The 15,405-nt window shown below is 40.3% G+C and overlaps 3 protein-coding genes across 7 annotated transcripts in view; 2 read left to right on the top strand and 1 right to left on the bottom strand.

Moving 5' to 3' along the window:
• The window catches only part of ATP2C1 (ATPase secretory pathway Ca2+ transporting 1), a 70,362-nt gene extending 68,458 nt beyond the window's left edge, over nucleotides 1-1,904 (top strand). For all 5 annotated transcript variants that reach the window (XM_040592201.1, XM_040592198.1, XM_040592196.1 and 2 more), the window contains 2 exons: nucleotides 76-217; nucleotides 1,073-1,904. In XM_040592201.1, the coding sequence (XP_040448135.1) occupies nucleotides 76-217; nucleotides 1,073-1,209 (279 nt within the window). In that variant the 3' untranslated portion in view covers nucleotides 1,210-1,904. The remainder of the gene's footprint in view (nucleotides 1-75; nucleotides 218-1,072) is intronic.
• Nucleotides 1,905-5,838: 3,934 nt separating this feature from the next.
• Nucleotides 5,839-11,255, bottom strand: ASTE1 (asteroid homolog 1). Its single transcript, XM_040592202.1, is given in 5 exon segments — nucleotides 5,839-6,314; nucleotides 6,601-6,796; nucleotides 7,709-7,919; nucleotides 9,838-10,425; nucleotides 10,427-11,255. Coding segments are annotated over 5 exon segments (2,016 nt in total). The 5' UTR covers nucleotides 11,153-11,255; the 3' UTR covers nucleotides 5,839-6,019.
• A 21-nt stretch (nucleotides 11,256-11,276) lies between these two features.
• Nucleotides 11,277-15,405, top strand: part of NEK11 (NIMA related kinase 11) — an 83,979-nt gene continuing 79,850 nt past the window's right edge. Inside the window, 2 exon segments of the mRNA XM_040593482.1 lie at nucleotides 11,277-11,382; nucleotides 15,026-15,278. Coding sequence (XP_040449416.1) covers nucleotides 15,112-15,278 — 167 coding nt within the window. The 5' untranslated portion in view covers nucleotides 11,277-11,382; nucleotides 15,026-15,111.

The raw sequence follows: 15,405 nt of genomic DNA, 5'->3' as shown, positions 1-15,405 counted from the left end.
AAAAGAAACTGTAATCATGAATTATTTTCTTGTCTAAGATTATATCTACAGTGTAATGTGCTGTTTACTTTACAGACAAAATCTGTGTTTGAGATTGGACTTTGCAGTAACAAAATGTTCTGCTATGCCGTCCTTGGATCTATAATGGGGCAATTACTGGTCATTTACTTTCCCCCACTTCAGAAGGTTTTCCAAACAGAGAGCCTGAGTGTCTTGGGTAAGAACAGTTCCCTTTTCAAAACTGTACAGTAGGGATTAATTTGCAAATGCATTAGCTGATGGTTCTGTAAGAGCACCTTCTGGCTGTTTGCATACAACAGGAATACAAACCCTGCTGGCTTTTGGTTTTTTTTCTCTCTCTCTCTCTCCAAAAAAAAAAAAAAGGTCCTTCTAGAAGTTTTCTTTGGGAACCATGATTTAAATGCTTATGGTACACAACTGATCAGCACATTCTTAAATTTCATAGGTGTTTATATGTATTAGGTTTCTTAACATAAGTTTTGATGTAGGCAAAAATTAAGCATAGACTTTATTGAAGTTTTTTAAGCACTGTTAATAATGCTATTCAGCATTCTTTAAATATAAACACTTTATTTAGAAACCTTGATCCCTTATTTAATAATTAATTGTGTTGTAGGGTAAAAAGACATGAGGATTTTAAGCAGCTATAGATGCTGCTGTTGGCCTCATAAGACGTTTATTATCTTGTGGCTTTCTGGAATTAAATGATTGTCACAAAATACATATTTTTACATAATTCTCTTTATTGAAGTGTTATTTCTGATGATACTAATATTTTTTCAGTATTAAGTTAATTATGTTGCTAAGTGTTCTTTGTTTTCATAGGTGTTAATAAAAATAGGGTTATGCAATACATCAGAAGTTTGAAATACCATGGCCTCTACTTTTGATTTGTGCTTAAACTATGCATGTTAATCTTATGTTGCAAAAATTGATTCTTGCTTTATTTCTCCTGAACTTCTCCAATGATTGGGAGACAATTTGAAAGTCTTAATAGACTTGTTCTTTTTTAAGTTCCCTCAGCCTTAAATAGCAAATTATCTCTTTCCAGATTTACTGTTTCTTCTGGGACTCACTTCCTCTGTGTGCATAGTCACTGAGATCATAAAGAAGTTTGAAAGAAGCAAGGAAAAGATCCAGAAACGTGGAAGTTCTTCTTCGTCAACTTCGTCTTTTCTCGATGTATGATGCATATTGCATTCTTTTGTTTGCAAACTTAGAGATTGCTGTCTAAAGATGTAGGAGAAAGCAAAACATTATTTGGAGGATAAAGAAATCCTGAGGGCTTTTGACAAGTCCTTTGTTTCACTGGCTAATGATGAACATTCATGTTTCAAGACTGTTTAGAATTTAACTTCCACCTGTGGGAGTAACAAATGACATTATGCAACTTTGGTAACATTTTTCCTCAAACATAAATTTACTTTTGAGATTGAACGGGATTTTGCGGGGGTGGGGTGAGGGTGGGGTCTAATTTAAAGAAAGATCTAAGCCCAAGTCCCATTTTCTGCACCTAAAAGATATAACTGTAAAATCCTTCTCTTAGATATAAATATTTTCGTTCGGTTTTATTTAAAACATTGTACTATTTTACTTTTATGGTGGTGGGACTTTGCTACTAATACACAGATAAAAGAAATATTTCAGAGGCATTCCACTGGGTTTAGAGTCTGTCTCAAGAGTGCCATATTCTAGCTACTGTATTTATTTACTTTATCCTGCAATGTGTGAGCGGCTCCAGTACCTTGTGCTAGTTTTTTGTATCCCAAGTTTTGGTTTTTTGCACAGGATGTGACCGCTGTTGGATCACTGTTTCTCTTTTCTTTCTTCTGTGATTGAAAAGCCTATACTGCAATTTGAAGTAAATGTTTGCTTTCTTAAAAGTGTGTTGTCTCTTTGTCTTAAAAGAAACTGGCATTTACACCAGATTAGCATGCTTGTTTTGATACAATTTTAGATCCAGTCTTTGTTCATGTCTTGTTCATATTTACTTTAGCTTATGACTGTTAGATCACTTGAGTGATTATAAGACGGTACTGTTGAAATGACTTGTAGTGTATTGAATTAGAAAATGAATGCACTAATCCTCACTCTAATGGCAAAACCCCCCACCCTTTCTTTGAAAAAGAAGCTTGATTTTCCTTCTTCCTTCTTTCACTGTGACTATAAAAAATAAACTTTTTACTGGTAGTTTAACTTAAAAATTTAACCTACAGAATGACTTTTTCTGGCTAGAAAAGCATTGTAACAGATTTGTGTTTTCATATGTTGAAAGTATTAAGATATGATAATGCTTGAATACTATTCACTAATTGGAAATGTTCTTCAAAATAGACTTGCAGCTGTTGTCATTAGTGTCTTCTCATCACAGCAGGACTCGTCATTCCTTGAGGAAATGCAAGAAACAATCACTTAGGCAATCTTGAAAAGAGGATGTCTAGGATCTCTAGGGGGAGTTGGAGATGTAAAGGTATCTCTTTTACTTGAAAGCATGTGGATAACATACCTTTCACACGGTGGCCTTGAAGTGGAGCGTTGGCATTGGCTCTGGGCCCTGCTGTTACAATGGTCATCCTGTCAGTTAATGAGGAATCGTTGGAAACAGGCACTGGGATATTTCTGCACTTACCTTTGTGGCTTGCCCCACGTGCCATGCTCAAAATCTGGGGAGTTCATGGTAAACAAGGCAGTTTGGAAAGTGCTGTTTGAACTCCTCTGCTAAGAGATTATTTTAATTGTTTGGGGTTTTTCCCCCTTGGGAGATTTGCAGACTTGTTCAGGAAGTGGGGCTGCAGGCAGGATGTGAGCGTGCGACCGAGCCTGCTTTACAAGGGCAGTTCATCCATTCATCGCTCTGGCCCACCCGGGGCCTACTCAATATGCACTTACTACCTGGACTACCAATGTACTGGAGATTTAATTGTGTAAAGACAAAGACTGCAGCTTATGGCTCTCATCTCTTCCTGCACGGTTATGTGAACCACTGAGCTGGTAGGGCCTGAACAAGATGACCTCTTACAGAAACACTGTCATGTTTTCAAGCAAAAGTTTCTTATTTCCAGCAGTTTTGCCTCTCAGAAGTTGAACAGATTTGTCAACGTTCTTCCTGTTGAACTATTACAGTCTTTGGCAAGGTGGGGCTGTAGTTGCTCTGTATTGTAGTGCATTCAGTGTCTTAATACAATTTGAGAATGCTTACTAATAAAATCTTTAGTATTCTATAGTAAAAACTGACAGTGCATGCTGATGAAGAATCTCTTGAACAAACTTGGGTTTGGAGAAACTGTGGGTTTTATAGCAACTGTGCCTTTCACATAGTAGGTCTTAACATGTTGATATTCTTCCATGGGTTTTGACTGTTTTGTTCTCTGCACTTGGAGTCTCAGAAATCCAGGTAAGTACAGAAGTGAAGTGAATGCCAGTTTTGTTGTCTTGGCTTGGAAGTGTTACTGCCTAGTCTTTAAACAAATCTTATGAAGTACTCCTTTCCCAGCACAAGACTAACTTTCTGAATAAGGTATGTCAGTGTAGACAAGAAATAAAATTTCAGTCTTTTAAAGAACAATTTCACCTTCTTGCAGGGTGAACTAAATTGAATGTAATTCACTTTAAATATGCCAAACTATGCTTTCCAATGAAAGATGACACAGTAACAATTAATGTAGCTCAATCTCATTATTTACAAAAAATGCTTGGCCTGAATGCCATTACCTTTGTTTGGTGTTTGGTTGTTTTTTGGTTGTTTTTTTTTTTTTTGCTTCACTCTTGGTCATTGTCACCTAACAGAAAGGTTGAAAGATTTTTCTCCAGAGCAACTGAATCAATGGTAGGATCTTTCCACAAAAATTAAAAGGCATTTCACATGGGCTGAAAATAGGCAGCAACCACTGAAATTAGTTGCTCTTGCTAAAGCATGGAATAAAGAACTTTTCAGTTTTAATAAGGACCTTTATTTTTATTTTTCCTACAGAGAAGATAGAAAACCTATAATGACTTAAAGGATAAGTGAAACATTCGATTTAAATTCTGCATAGCAACCCTTGAATCAGTAATTACTTTCTTCAGCATACAGGATTGGTGGTTGGAACAAGATGTATTTTATTTTGTCAGCAACAAAAAATAGCCAAATTCTACATTGAGAACACATTTCCAGTAGAGTTAATTCTTGATCATAAAGTCAGCACTCCCAAAATTTCCAAAATGCCATGTGATCATAGTAGTGTTTTTATCTGAAAGTGGAGTACTTGAGTTTATCCCAGTCTTCTGAACTATCTAATTGAAGATACTGCTTTTCAGCAACTCTCAAGAATTTGTTCTCCAGCAGTTTTTCAGTATGGGATTTAGAGTAAATTAAGATCTCTTTTTCTCACATCACTAACAAAGTGGAACCAACCATGCCTGTATTTAAGACTTACTTTAAATGTGACTTATTTAAATGTTCCTGATGGTTAAAAACCGTAAGGGCTTGGTAAAATGAAATGTGGATTCGTAATGGATCAGAGGATGATTTAGACCATTAAGGATTGAAGGTTTAGTTACTAAAATCAAGAACTGTAAAGTTGAAAAAGGCTAAATTTCCATAGCCATCTGATGGAAATGTGACTAGGAAGTTGCAAATAGAAGTGTAACCGCTATTAATTTGCTGTATGCTTGAGTGTAGATGCCATCTGCTGACAGTTTTAAGTAGTAGGTTTGTACTGGGAAAAAATTAAAATACTATCACACACTATCTCAAAAATATTTTCTCATTAATATAATACTTGTTGTAAGTCAGTTCTCAATAACATATTATGGCAGTATCAAGACTCAGCTGTATGGTATCAGGCATCCTTCCTGTAAGTCACAAGACAGTTACTTCCACGTGGATAACTTCTGTTAGGGGAGCATAACCAGATCTGAAAACAACATACAGCGATGCAGGGATCGAGCTTGAATTTTGGTAAGTAATGGGCAAAACTTTTTAATGATTAAAGGTGGAAATAACGATTTTCCTGAATATAAGAAAAAGGTATATGAGTTCTTGAGGAGAACATCCAGAAATGTAGTAATTTCACGAGGAACATGCTGGAAAACCAAGTTTTATAGAAAAAGCACTTATGCATGTATTATAATTGACTAATTTTGCTGGAAGTTGCTAATACAAAGCACTGAGAAATACTGATGATGTAGGATTTTTTTAAAATTGTTTTTCTGTATTACCACATTGATAGTAAAGGTTTGTCAAGTAACTGTGTAGATCAGGGCCAGTTAAAACAGGTCTGTAATTTTCATACAGCTATTAGAGAAGGAGGTTTACCTGAATGACAACAGTTAATGACAGAAGATTGTACACAGTTACACTGAATTAGCAAACCTATGGAAACTTGCTACGATGTGGTAGCTTTGAACAGGCATTTAAGCATTTAACTTTTACTTAAACATACCAAATGGGGCAGGGATAAGGGGACATGACACAGAACAGAAGCTGGTTTCTCCCTGAGTGTAGTTTAGTACCTCTAATGCTCCAAGCACACTGCCTCAGCTATTGCTGAGAAAAGTGCTCTCTCCCTGAAAGTACAAATACTTGTACCTGTAAAGAGTATTTTTTAAAAACTTGTCAATCTCCATTTTAATCTGATCTGTAAGATTGTCATCACTGTTCCTCAAACACAAACTTAAAAATCTGATTTTTTGGACATCAGAAGTTTTCAGGGAGATGGAGGAATAGCCAAATATAAATGTTCAGGAAAATAATTCCTCTAAAATAGTCCAGCTCCGAAAGGCTGAACAACTTTGCTCTCATTTTCCATCTTTAAAGAAACACCAAAACACCACAACTTTTATACAGCACCTCCTTTATAAGAATGTTGTTAGAAAAAAGGAAATAAAAAATTTCCCTGCAGCAAGAATTGCTGGTAAAGACTGAATCAGCTACTTATGTGATTCCCATACAGTCATATATTTTAATACAATTTTTCTTCCATCTGCATGGCATTAAGTTATTCCAGAAATAATACTTTCACTCATCCACTCCAAGTGATGCAAACCTATTAACATTGCATAAATGCTGAGTTTCTGGTATAGCACACCTGATAGGCTTTTTTTTCTTATTAGATGCTTTCTTCTTTTTGCAGGACTCAGATTTTGTCTTGGTCATCTTCTGAAAGCAGTCTGGAGGTACAGCTGACTTCACTGTATTTAACAAAATCTGATAAAGCCAAGTCATTTTTTGAGAGAAACTGAACAGATTTTCCACTGCAGGTGCTGATTTAAGCTCTTGATACAGTCTGTGCACAAGGGTCCCAGTGTAAAGCCTGCTCAAAGGAAGGAGAGAATCCTCACTTTGAATCATACCTCAGCAAGACAGGTACAGAAGCATGCTGCTTCATGAAAAAACACGTCTGACTACAGACAGCATCCAATAGTAGGTTCCTACGGGATACCTATTCTACTCAGTATTTTTTTTTCCAATCAGTATCTTTAAAGACAGGAGTTCAAGTACAGTAAAATTGGCCAAAGGAGTTTGACACATACAAACCAACATGTGAACACATTCTATCACGGGCTTGTGTGGAAAGTGGATCTCTGGAACATCCTTACCTACTCAGGTCTGGCTCCAAGAGAGGAGTGCCAAGTAGCTGGTTGAGATACAGTCCCATCTGAAGACAGCACTGCCATTGGCAAAAACTGTGTGCAGCATCTAAATCAAAGTCTTTATTTTGCAATTTCTTTTCCTTCCATTTTAGAAATTCATTATATGCAATACTGTCAACTTCAGCATGTAAAACTGTGGGATCTAGGTTAGAAACAAAAAATGACATGCGAATAAATGTTCTGCTGTGAACAGCAGAAAAGGTATCTACAGTCTACAGGGTCTTCAAACTTCCAGTTCTATTTCAGGAAGCATTAGTAATGTTTTCAAATGTCTCAAGCTGAACTTTCAAGATGTAAAATTCTGTAAACGTTCAAGTATGAATATCCACAAGAATCTGAAATTGTGAAATCAGGAATTGTATTTGTTAGGTAATTTGCTACGCTGTTCTGTGAACAGATCAGTTCTAAACAAGATTTCCATTCTACTCCCACCCGCTTGGGATAGCAGGTGGCAACCATGAAAGTTCAGTTTCTATAAACTAGAACCTAAAGAAACTGTATAACCCTGGCAAACTTTATCTTTGTCATCAAATGAAGGACTGCTAGAGGAAATGCCACCATGACTGTAATAGGTAGAAATATTACTGAAACAATTTCCTGATAATTTAGTCCTTTCAAATTCTTGCAATGCACAGGCAGATAAGGGGTGCCAGTGCAACTCAGTTTTAAGTACAGATAATTCTAGAAAAACTCATGAGAAAAACATCAGAATGCATCAGTAACAGTTATTATATTTTGATGCATAAGTATGTTAACCTTATTTTAATTTTTATATCAAAATTAATCTTTTAATCCTAAAGTAAGCATTTATGAAAGCAAATCGATGTTTTACAAGATGTCAAAGTGCTGTTTTACCTATATAAAATGTGTTAAATTGATGACTAGCACTGTTCTGCTCTGTACTAATAGAAAGGGTGTGATGCTTCAGGATATAGTGTAAATCAGTGCTAATTCATCTGAATTTTGACAACTTGCCACAAACGAGGAAAAACTAATTATGGTATAGATTTTCATAGTAGCTGAACACTTAAAATTGTATTCTTTGGAGACCTACCTGGATCACTTGTTATCCTGTGCAGTTCTCCAGATACTATCATTAGAAGTAAAGCCTTTAATTGATGCAAATTAACTTTTGGTTCTGAACAACAAATCCAGTAACATGTTACAGCAACAGGGAGTTGTAAGTGACTGGGGACAGATTCTATGAAACTCATTCTCACTCCTAGAGTCTCCAGCAAAAGCATCTGACGGCATGACATGGGTACCTGAAAACAAATTAAATTGGAATGGAAAATAAAGGCAAGATTTTATTTGCTGTGAGCAGTTTCCAAAAGGCAAATAAGCTTGTGTTTAAACTAGCTAGTACTTCAGGTTTTCAACAAAAAAATAAGTTTCGTCGATATTCTGAACAGGAAATATTTTTAAATGCTACTTAAGCTTTAAAAACTACACGGTTAAATGTTAGGTAGAAGGATAAAAGTAGTTTTTTCAATTGCCTGAGGTTAGATTTTAAGAGGCTTCGCAGTTGTCTTCAAATCAGGTGACTTAACTTCTACGTAAAACTTTACTTTGACAATCTTGTAACCATAATGCAGTAAAAGTACTTTAGTATGGCAAATATATATGAAAAAAACTTCATTTTGTGCCTCTTAGAAGTTACCTTTGCTTTGTGAAATGCAAGGGTGAGGACCTGTTCTTGATGCGTTTAAAACACCCTTACCTGTAATCACAATGAAATCCTGTAGTCTTCACCTGCAACATATTAATTCCTAGCACATGTTCCCTGTTTGTTGTGCTATTTAACTTCTAAAAAGTGGTGTTATAAACCTGATCCATAACTTCATGCATGCAGCAGAATCGCAACAGGCTTAGGATGGTTTTGCCTATTCTTAGGCAGACATCCCCACAGTAGAAGACAACCTGATACCAGTTTTGGCTAGAGCACTTTAAATGCAGAATAACCCTTCTTATAACCTTCTGCTGAACTGGCAATTCCCCTGCCTTTAGTATGAAAAGTTGTAATAGCAGAAGCTCAAATTCATTAAAGCAGCAGCATACATACCAAGGCTCAAGAAGTAAGTTGTTAATGTTTCTTAAGAGTTAGAAAAATCATGTTTGGGGATTTTAAGTCTTTGCACGTTGCTCATTTAAAAGGCCTGTAACAATAACCTGTGTAAAATAACCCATATGTAGGGCTTCGGATCCATAGCTATCTATAGTGTTTAATGGTTGTAGTAGTGATAAGACTTCGTTCTTATATATGAAATAGCCCCCAGCAAGTAATGAAAACACAGCAGCACAGCCCACACACAGAGACGTGTTAACAGCTGATTTGAATGCCAGATGCATAGAGCATGTGGCTTAAATATGCAGTATTAAAACACACAGATTCTATTTCCAAATGTTTCAGAAATTACTGCATACAAAACTTCAGGTTATGCAACCTGTGAATGGGAAATTACTTTCTGTTCACAGCAAAAGTTACACAGTCTTAATCATTAGAATTTAAATACAGAATTGCTAATGGTGACTGGAACTAACCTAGTACAACATCCCTTTGATTACAAGCTGTTTTTCAGGTGCTGTTGTGTCTGGCAAACAGCAGGGGTCCAAGTTAGCAGGATGCATACTCGTGGCAGGTAAAATTGCTGGACAGCTGCAAGATTCATACATGAAATAACAGTAATTTTTAGTAAAGAAGCATGGGTCTGATTCTGTTTTAAAGCATTGCTCTGAAACATCCACAGCTTGATCAAATATAAATTAACTTTTGTAGTGGTAAACTATACTCGTCTAAATGTCAGGAAACTGAGTTCCTTCCTATAGTTACAAAAGCAAGTATTAGTGTAACAGAATTCATAGGTATGAGAAGGGCTTAGAATGGAAAATTTAGGCAATGCTACATATACACACAGCCAACTTCTTGTATAATTTGTCTTGGCCCACTTGGGGGTGGGGGGAGGCAGAAAGGGAAGAAGATAAAGGCATAATCTATGTAGCTTCTGAAATACCGCAGGCCAAGCTGTGGGTACCTTAAGCCCTGTAGGTACCCATGAAGTAGTTACTGAGGTGGCCTAGTTCAGGCATCACGTTAGGAACAACCAGTTGGCAAACACAACTCCCAAGTATTTTTTGTCATGTGTGAAACATTGTTAACTGTGACCTGTTGTGACAACCATTTACCTCCATTAACTTGTCCAAAGTAAAATGATCATCACTAAAATCTGTGGGTAGGCTTGCTGCTTGAACAAATGTTTTTTTAAGTGTCTTTTGGAGTCTGTCAAATTCACATACAACTGGCAGCTCGTTGGTCTGCTTACTTGGAGAAGCGGCTTTGGCATTTTGAGCTACTTTCAGAAGCAGTCCATAGATAACTTGTCGAATGGGCAAAGCTGTGCTGTGTGCACTAGGTCTCTGCATGTTCTCCACCTGAACGTGGAGGAAGGTACTTCTTAGGATCAGGGCATCGCTGATGAATGGGGCCAGCTTACCTTTTGCCAAAGCATCAAGTACCCACTGCGGTACACCCGCTTTCTGGGCAGCTTCACATTCGTACTTTCCATTCTGGAAAAAGTCCTCAAGCTTCACGTCAGACGGCGTATAATCCTCCACTGAAGCGCACAGAAGCTCCCTTATTTCTTCTCTCTGGTGCTTCTTAAGGCATTTCAGCACACCGGCCACAGCCTCGGTGGGCTCAGCGAACTGCGACAGCCAGTGCAGAAGCCCCTGCAGGCGGAGGTGCTTCCCCCCCCCTCCCCGACGCGCAGCCCCTCGGCAAGCGCACTTTGCTGAAGAACCCCTCGAGCGCTGCCACATCGATGTAGTCGTTGCCGTTCATGACGGCAAAGAGCGGGAGCAGGCGCCTGTCCAGGGGACCGAAGTGCCTGCAGAACTTCTCCACGGAAAAGCAGCGCGCGGGCACATAGCAGCCCTGCGCCCCCTCTCCCGCGCACACGCTCTGCCACTGGAAGTGGTTGAGGGGGCAGTACCCGGCCGCCAGGTCGAAGACGCAGAAGTCGCTGTCGAGGGAGAGGACGGGGCAGCCCCAGCGGTTGGCCAGGCCGGCGATCTCCCGGTCGGCCTCGGCGAAGCACTGCAGGAAGGGTACGCCGAGCCGGCCTAGCGCCTGCACGAAGGCCTCCCGGGTCAGCAGCGGCACCAGGCAGCCGCCGTCGCCGCGGGAGAGGCCGTGAGCCGCCCGCAGCCGCTCGGTGGCGCGGCCCCGCAGCGTGGGCAGCTTCCTGTCGTCGGCGCCGCGCCCGCCGTCCAGCACCACGAAGGGGGCGACGCGGCAGGCCCGCAGGCTGCCGAAGAAATCGCGCACGGCCGCCGCGAAGAGGCCGTAATCGCCGCCACGGCGGAAGTCGACGGCGGAGGCGAAGCACAGCCGGTGGTAGAGGCTGCTCCCGTCGATGACCAGCTTGGTGTCCCTCACCCGCAGCTCGGTGAAGAACGCCCCGCGCTCCTCCACGAAGCCCGTCAGCCCCTGGATGCCCATGGCGGCGGCCACCCACCTCCCCCAGCAACAGCGCCACGCCGCCGGCAGCCGTGCTAGGAGTGACGGGCTGCGGGCTCCGATCGGGGCGCCTCTTCCTCTTCCCGCCCACTGGCTCTCAGTACGCGTGCGCGGCGTCTCCTAGCGACGGGGCCGCAAGCACGGGCCCGGCCGAGGGGCCGGGGCGGGCAGCCTAACCGCGCCGGCCGGGTTGGCTCCCGAGGCCGGGCGAGGTAGGAGGCTGGGGCCGCTCCCTCTTTTTGCCTCGGGCTGACAGCGCCCAGCCTCAGGCCGTCCTGAGGGGAGCCGGAGGGCCCTGGGGGACCCTAGCCCCGCCGTCCGGCGGCCATGGCGGCTGTCCGGGGGCCGGGCGCTGGAAGGGCAGGAAACCGGTGGGGGACGTCGCGTACCTGCTGGCGAATCCTGAGGGGTTCCGGGGAGCACCGCCTTCCCCGGAGGGCTGAGGGAGGCGGAGTGGGGGAAGGCATGGCGCTCTCTGCCCTCTGTGTGGGGGTATCTGGTCGGGGAAGCGGGGACACTTCGTACCGGGGGTGGCGCAAAGGGGAAGGTGCGCGCGTGCCCCGGTCGCTCGGAGCGTGAGGGGATCTCGGCGCCCTGAGTGTGCGTCAGGGAGAAAATTAATTAGCCTCTGATAGTCCCAGCTATCAATTCGACCTTGTTTTACCATCATCTGCAATCAAGCTTCTTTGCTACCGACGCTACTAATAAAATCTTGCTTAGTTATCCTTTCTCTGGGAGGAGTAAACTGAGCCAAGTGAGGTGATGTTACTTTAGTCTTGGCTAGGTTTATAATGATGCAGAAAATTATAATGGCACCAGCGTTCAGGAGTTGGGGATTTTTTAAATGAAAGAAAAAAACGAATAAATATTTCCCCCCCCCCCCAAAAAAAAAAAAAAAAAAAAAAAAGTTTATGACTAGCCTGAAGTCATTGGCAGGAAAAAAATTCAAGGTAGTAAATACCGAGGATATTTAGAGTTTAAATATAAAAACTCTGGAATTTGTGTTGCAAGGGGTGAGGGGCAACAAATATTTATGTAGCACAGGGGTTCTTAAGGAATAAAAAGAAAACCTAATAGAATTGGAAAATGGCCTTGATTGGCAAAGACGGGCTTATCTTGAAGTCAGAAAGTGTTATCTCTTCGCTGTTGCTAAAGAAACCTGAAGATTATGTAAAGAAAACTAAAACCCATATATTTCTTACATAAGCAAAGGAAGGTCAGAGGAAGAAGTGGAGGTGCTGTGCATTTAGCATGTGTAGGTGGAACTATGAAACCCTAAACAACAACAAAAAAAAAACTAAACAGGAAGGAGATTGAACTCTAGCCAAGGAAGAAGGGGAAATAAAAAAAGTGATCCAGATGATGTAGTTGCATTAGTATGGCATCTGCAGTCCGCCAGACTCTGGAATGGGGTTTGGTCCAAGGCAGAAATGAAGAAAGTTAACTGTTTACCAGAGTGCTACTGGATAGAGTATGCTGGGATTTTTGAGGAAAAGCGGATGGAAAGTTGATTTCTTTGAGTTATCTCTAGTTCTTCTGAGCTTTAATGAAGCAACTGATGTACTGCTCTTTGGGAAATACCTGTTCAGTGGGAGAAAATGGATGTGGGTAAAAAAATACGCCAAAGGTTAGGCTAAAGGTTTGAGTGAGGTAGGAGAGGCTGCCCCATTCATATGCTTCCCAAAGAATCAGACTTACGGTTGAGTCAGGCTCTAAAGTCTAATGACTCATAGGGTATTTCTTTCAAATGCAGTGGCTCAGCGATCTATGTCTCTGTGCCGTTAAAATGTGCCTGTGACATCACAACGGCAGTCAACAGCCCCTGCCTTAGAACACTGTTCAGCAGTATATATCAAAAGTATTTCCCAAAGTTATATGACAGTTATTACTATATACAGAGGGAAATTGAAACAGAGTAGAGGGTGAGAGGCAGGGCTGGAAATAAAGTACAGCCATTACACTCAATGGGCTACTTGATCTCAAGTGTGATATTGTGGTGTAAAGGATTGTAATATACTCCTAGGGCCTACGTAAGTAAAAAACATTGAAAGTGAGCAGTGTTAAGGGACAGTTCTCCAGAAAAAAGGAATAGATAGTTCATCAGTTTTTGTAAATGTAGTTATTTTTAAAGGTTACGTGTTTCAAAGCTATTCTGTTTTGGAGTTTATAAAGGCGTCTGTAAAAGAGCAACTTCCTAGGAGAATAGGATAGTAAATGAAAAATATTAAAAATACCTAAACTTTTCCAGAACTGGCAAAGTAATATTTTTATGGAGTTAATCTTACTCTTCTCCCCTCCTCCTCAACATGATCCATTTATGCCTTTTCAGACAAATTCAGAGTTACAGAAGAAGTAATCTTCTAGCTGACATTATTTGCTTAGCATTTGCATTTCAAAATTTTTGTCACTTGCTATCTGAAAGGGAATACAGAAAGAATCTCAGGAGTACTTTTGATTAGAAACATACAGGATTTGTATCATTGTTAAGATGGCTTGTAATAATTAAAATTTGGCTGTGTTTTTCATAATATAGTGACACTGCAACGTCAAGCTTCTTGATACAGTGTGATAGTAGCTCAGCAGATGAATATTAAACTAGGTTCTTGCACACACACTGTTGTAAGATGCAAATCTGTAATCTTCATTTAAGCTCTGCATTTGTTCGGAAGTGAAGACAGCAACTTGGACCCAGCAGTTAGCTTTTAAAATTAACCAATTTGTCTTTTCTCTTCCAAACCCACCCACCCCCACCCTATTTTGATGTACTTGCATTGACATTAAAACACTATGGTGAACAAACCCAGAGTGGGAGCGCTGCACTGCAGCAGGCAGTGCTGATAGTAGTATTGGTCACGCTGACTGTGGGATCTTGCAACATCTGTATTTGTTCCAAAGGATCCTCAAGCACAAATCATGCATGCAGTGTTTTATAGAGGCAAGGTAATGAAAGCAATATTGTTTTATTATGTGCAGTTGAACACCCTTTATCTTTGGGAATGAGGAAGTTTGCATAAACAAAGCTATAGTAAACTCACGTTCAGTTATTGAAAACCATAGAAACACCAGAGATTTGCCTTTGCAGTCCCAATGTTTGCAGAATTAGGACTCTGTTAGACAAGAATTTCAAGTCAAAGCTAAATTGTTAGAAATGTGCTCAAGCAAGTTATTACAGTGAAAAAAAAAATGAAGAACTTTTGGAAGAATTGGATTTTACTGGAAGTCTTGTAGACTTCTGGGTGGCCTTGAAGCTCTAATTTGCAGAAGGTACTAGTAGTGAATCACACAGAAGCTGTAAGGTCAGCACTGAAACAGATGGTGAAATCTGAGGGGCAAACGAAAGAGCAGAGATAACAACTTTGCAGTTATTGATAGGAGTGAATTCAAACTACAGGTGGAGATTATGTTCACTCTATCCAAAAGTCATGAAACTTGTATTCTGAAACACAGCTATTTCTGGTGCCAGGTACCAAGTTGGTATAAAAACAGGTGGTGAGGAAGAGTGCTATATCTAGAGGAACTGTCAGGTAAAATACAGGTATTGTCGTCCTTGCTAAAAGCACTTGAACTTTTAAATAAATTAATGTATAAACACCTGTGTTTTATTTGCCCTGTGTTGTCATTTCAGTGAATTAAATTAAGGTCCATTTAGAGGAAGGCTGATTATGTCTCATCTACATTATATGGAGTTTCTTTATCAAGTCTGGTGCCCACAACTTAGCAACTAATGATTCCACTTAATCTGTGTTTTGCTGCAAGCTGAGCACCATAGGCACTGCCGTAGAATTAAATGGTCGTTTCATAGGGACTTAATAGGGATAATACATTGAGAAATAATTTTTTTTTCTTTTTTAAAAGTGTTTCCTGTGGGGGTCCATGGAAGAGTAAAAGGATCCGGAAGCTGCATTTGAGAGAAATTTCTGTAGTTTCTGTTACACAGAGAAATGCTGAAATTTCAAGAAACTGATAAGCATGTCGCTGCCAGATTTAATTCTGTTTGCTCAGACACTACAATTGCACGACGATACACTATTTGGAGGAAACTTGGCAATGGAAGCTTTGGAAATGTGTATCTGGTTTCTGAAAGAAAAGCAAAACAAGGAGAAGAATTGTAAGTAAACCCTTCACATACTTTATATAAAAATGTCTGGAACATATTTCTTGTATTGTGGTTGTTTTCTTTGTATATATGTCTCATCTCTGATGATGCAGCCTTAACTGTATAACTTTAGACACAG

The sequence above is a fragment of the Falco naumanni genome, chromosome 4 (genome assembly GCF_017639655.2).
Source record: "Falco naumanni isolate bFalNau1 chromosome 4, bFalNau1.pat, whole genome shotgun sequence".
Taxonomy (NCBI): domain Eukaryota; kingdom Metazoa; phylum Chordata; class Aves; order Falconiformes; family Falconidae; genus Falco; species Falco naumanni.
Note: the sequence above shows the minus strand (reverse complement) of the source record. Positions and strands in the feature narration are given on the sequence as shown.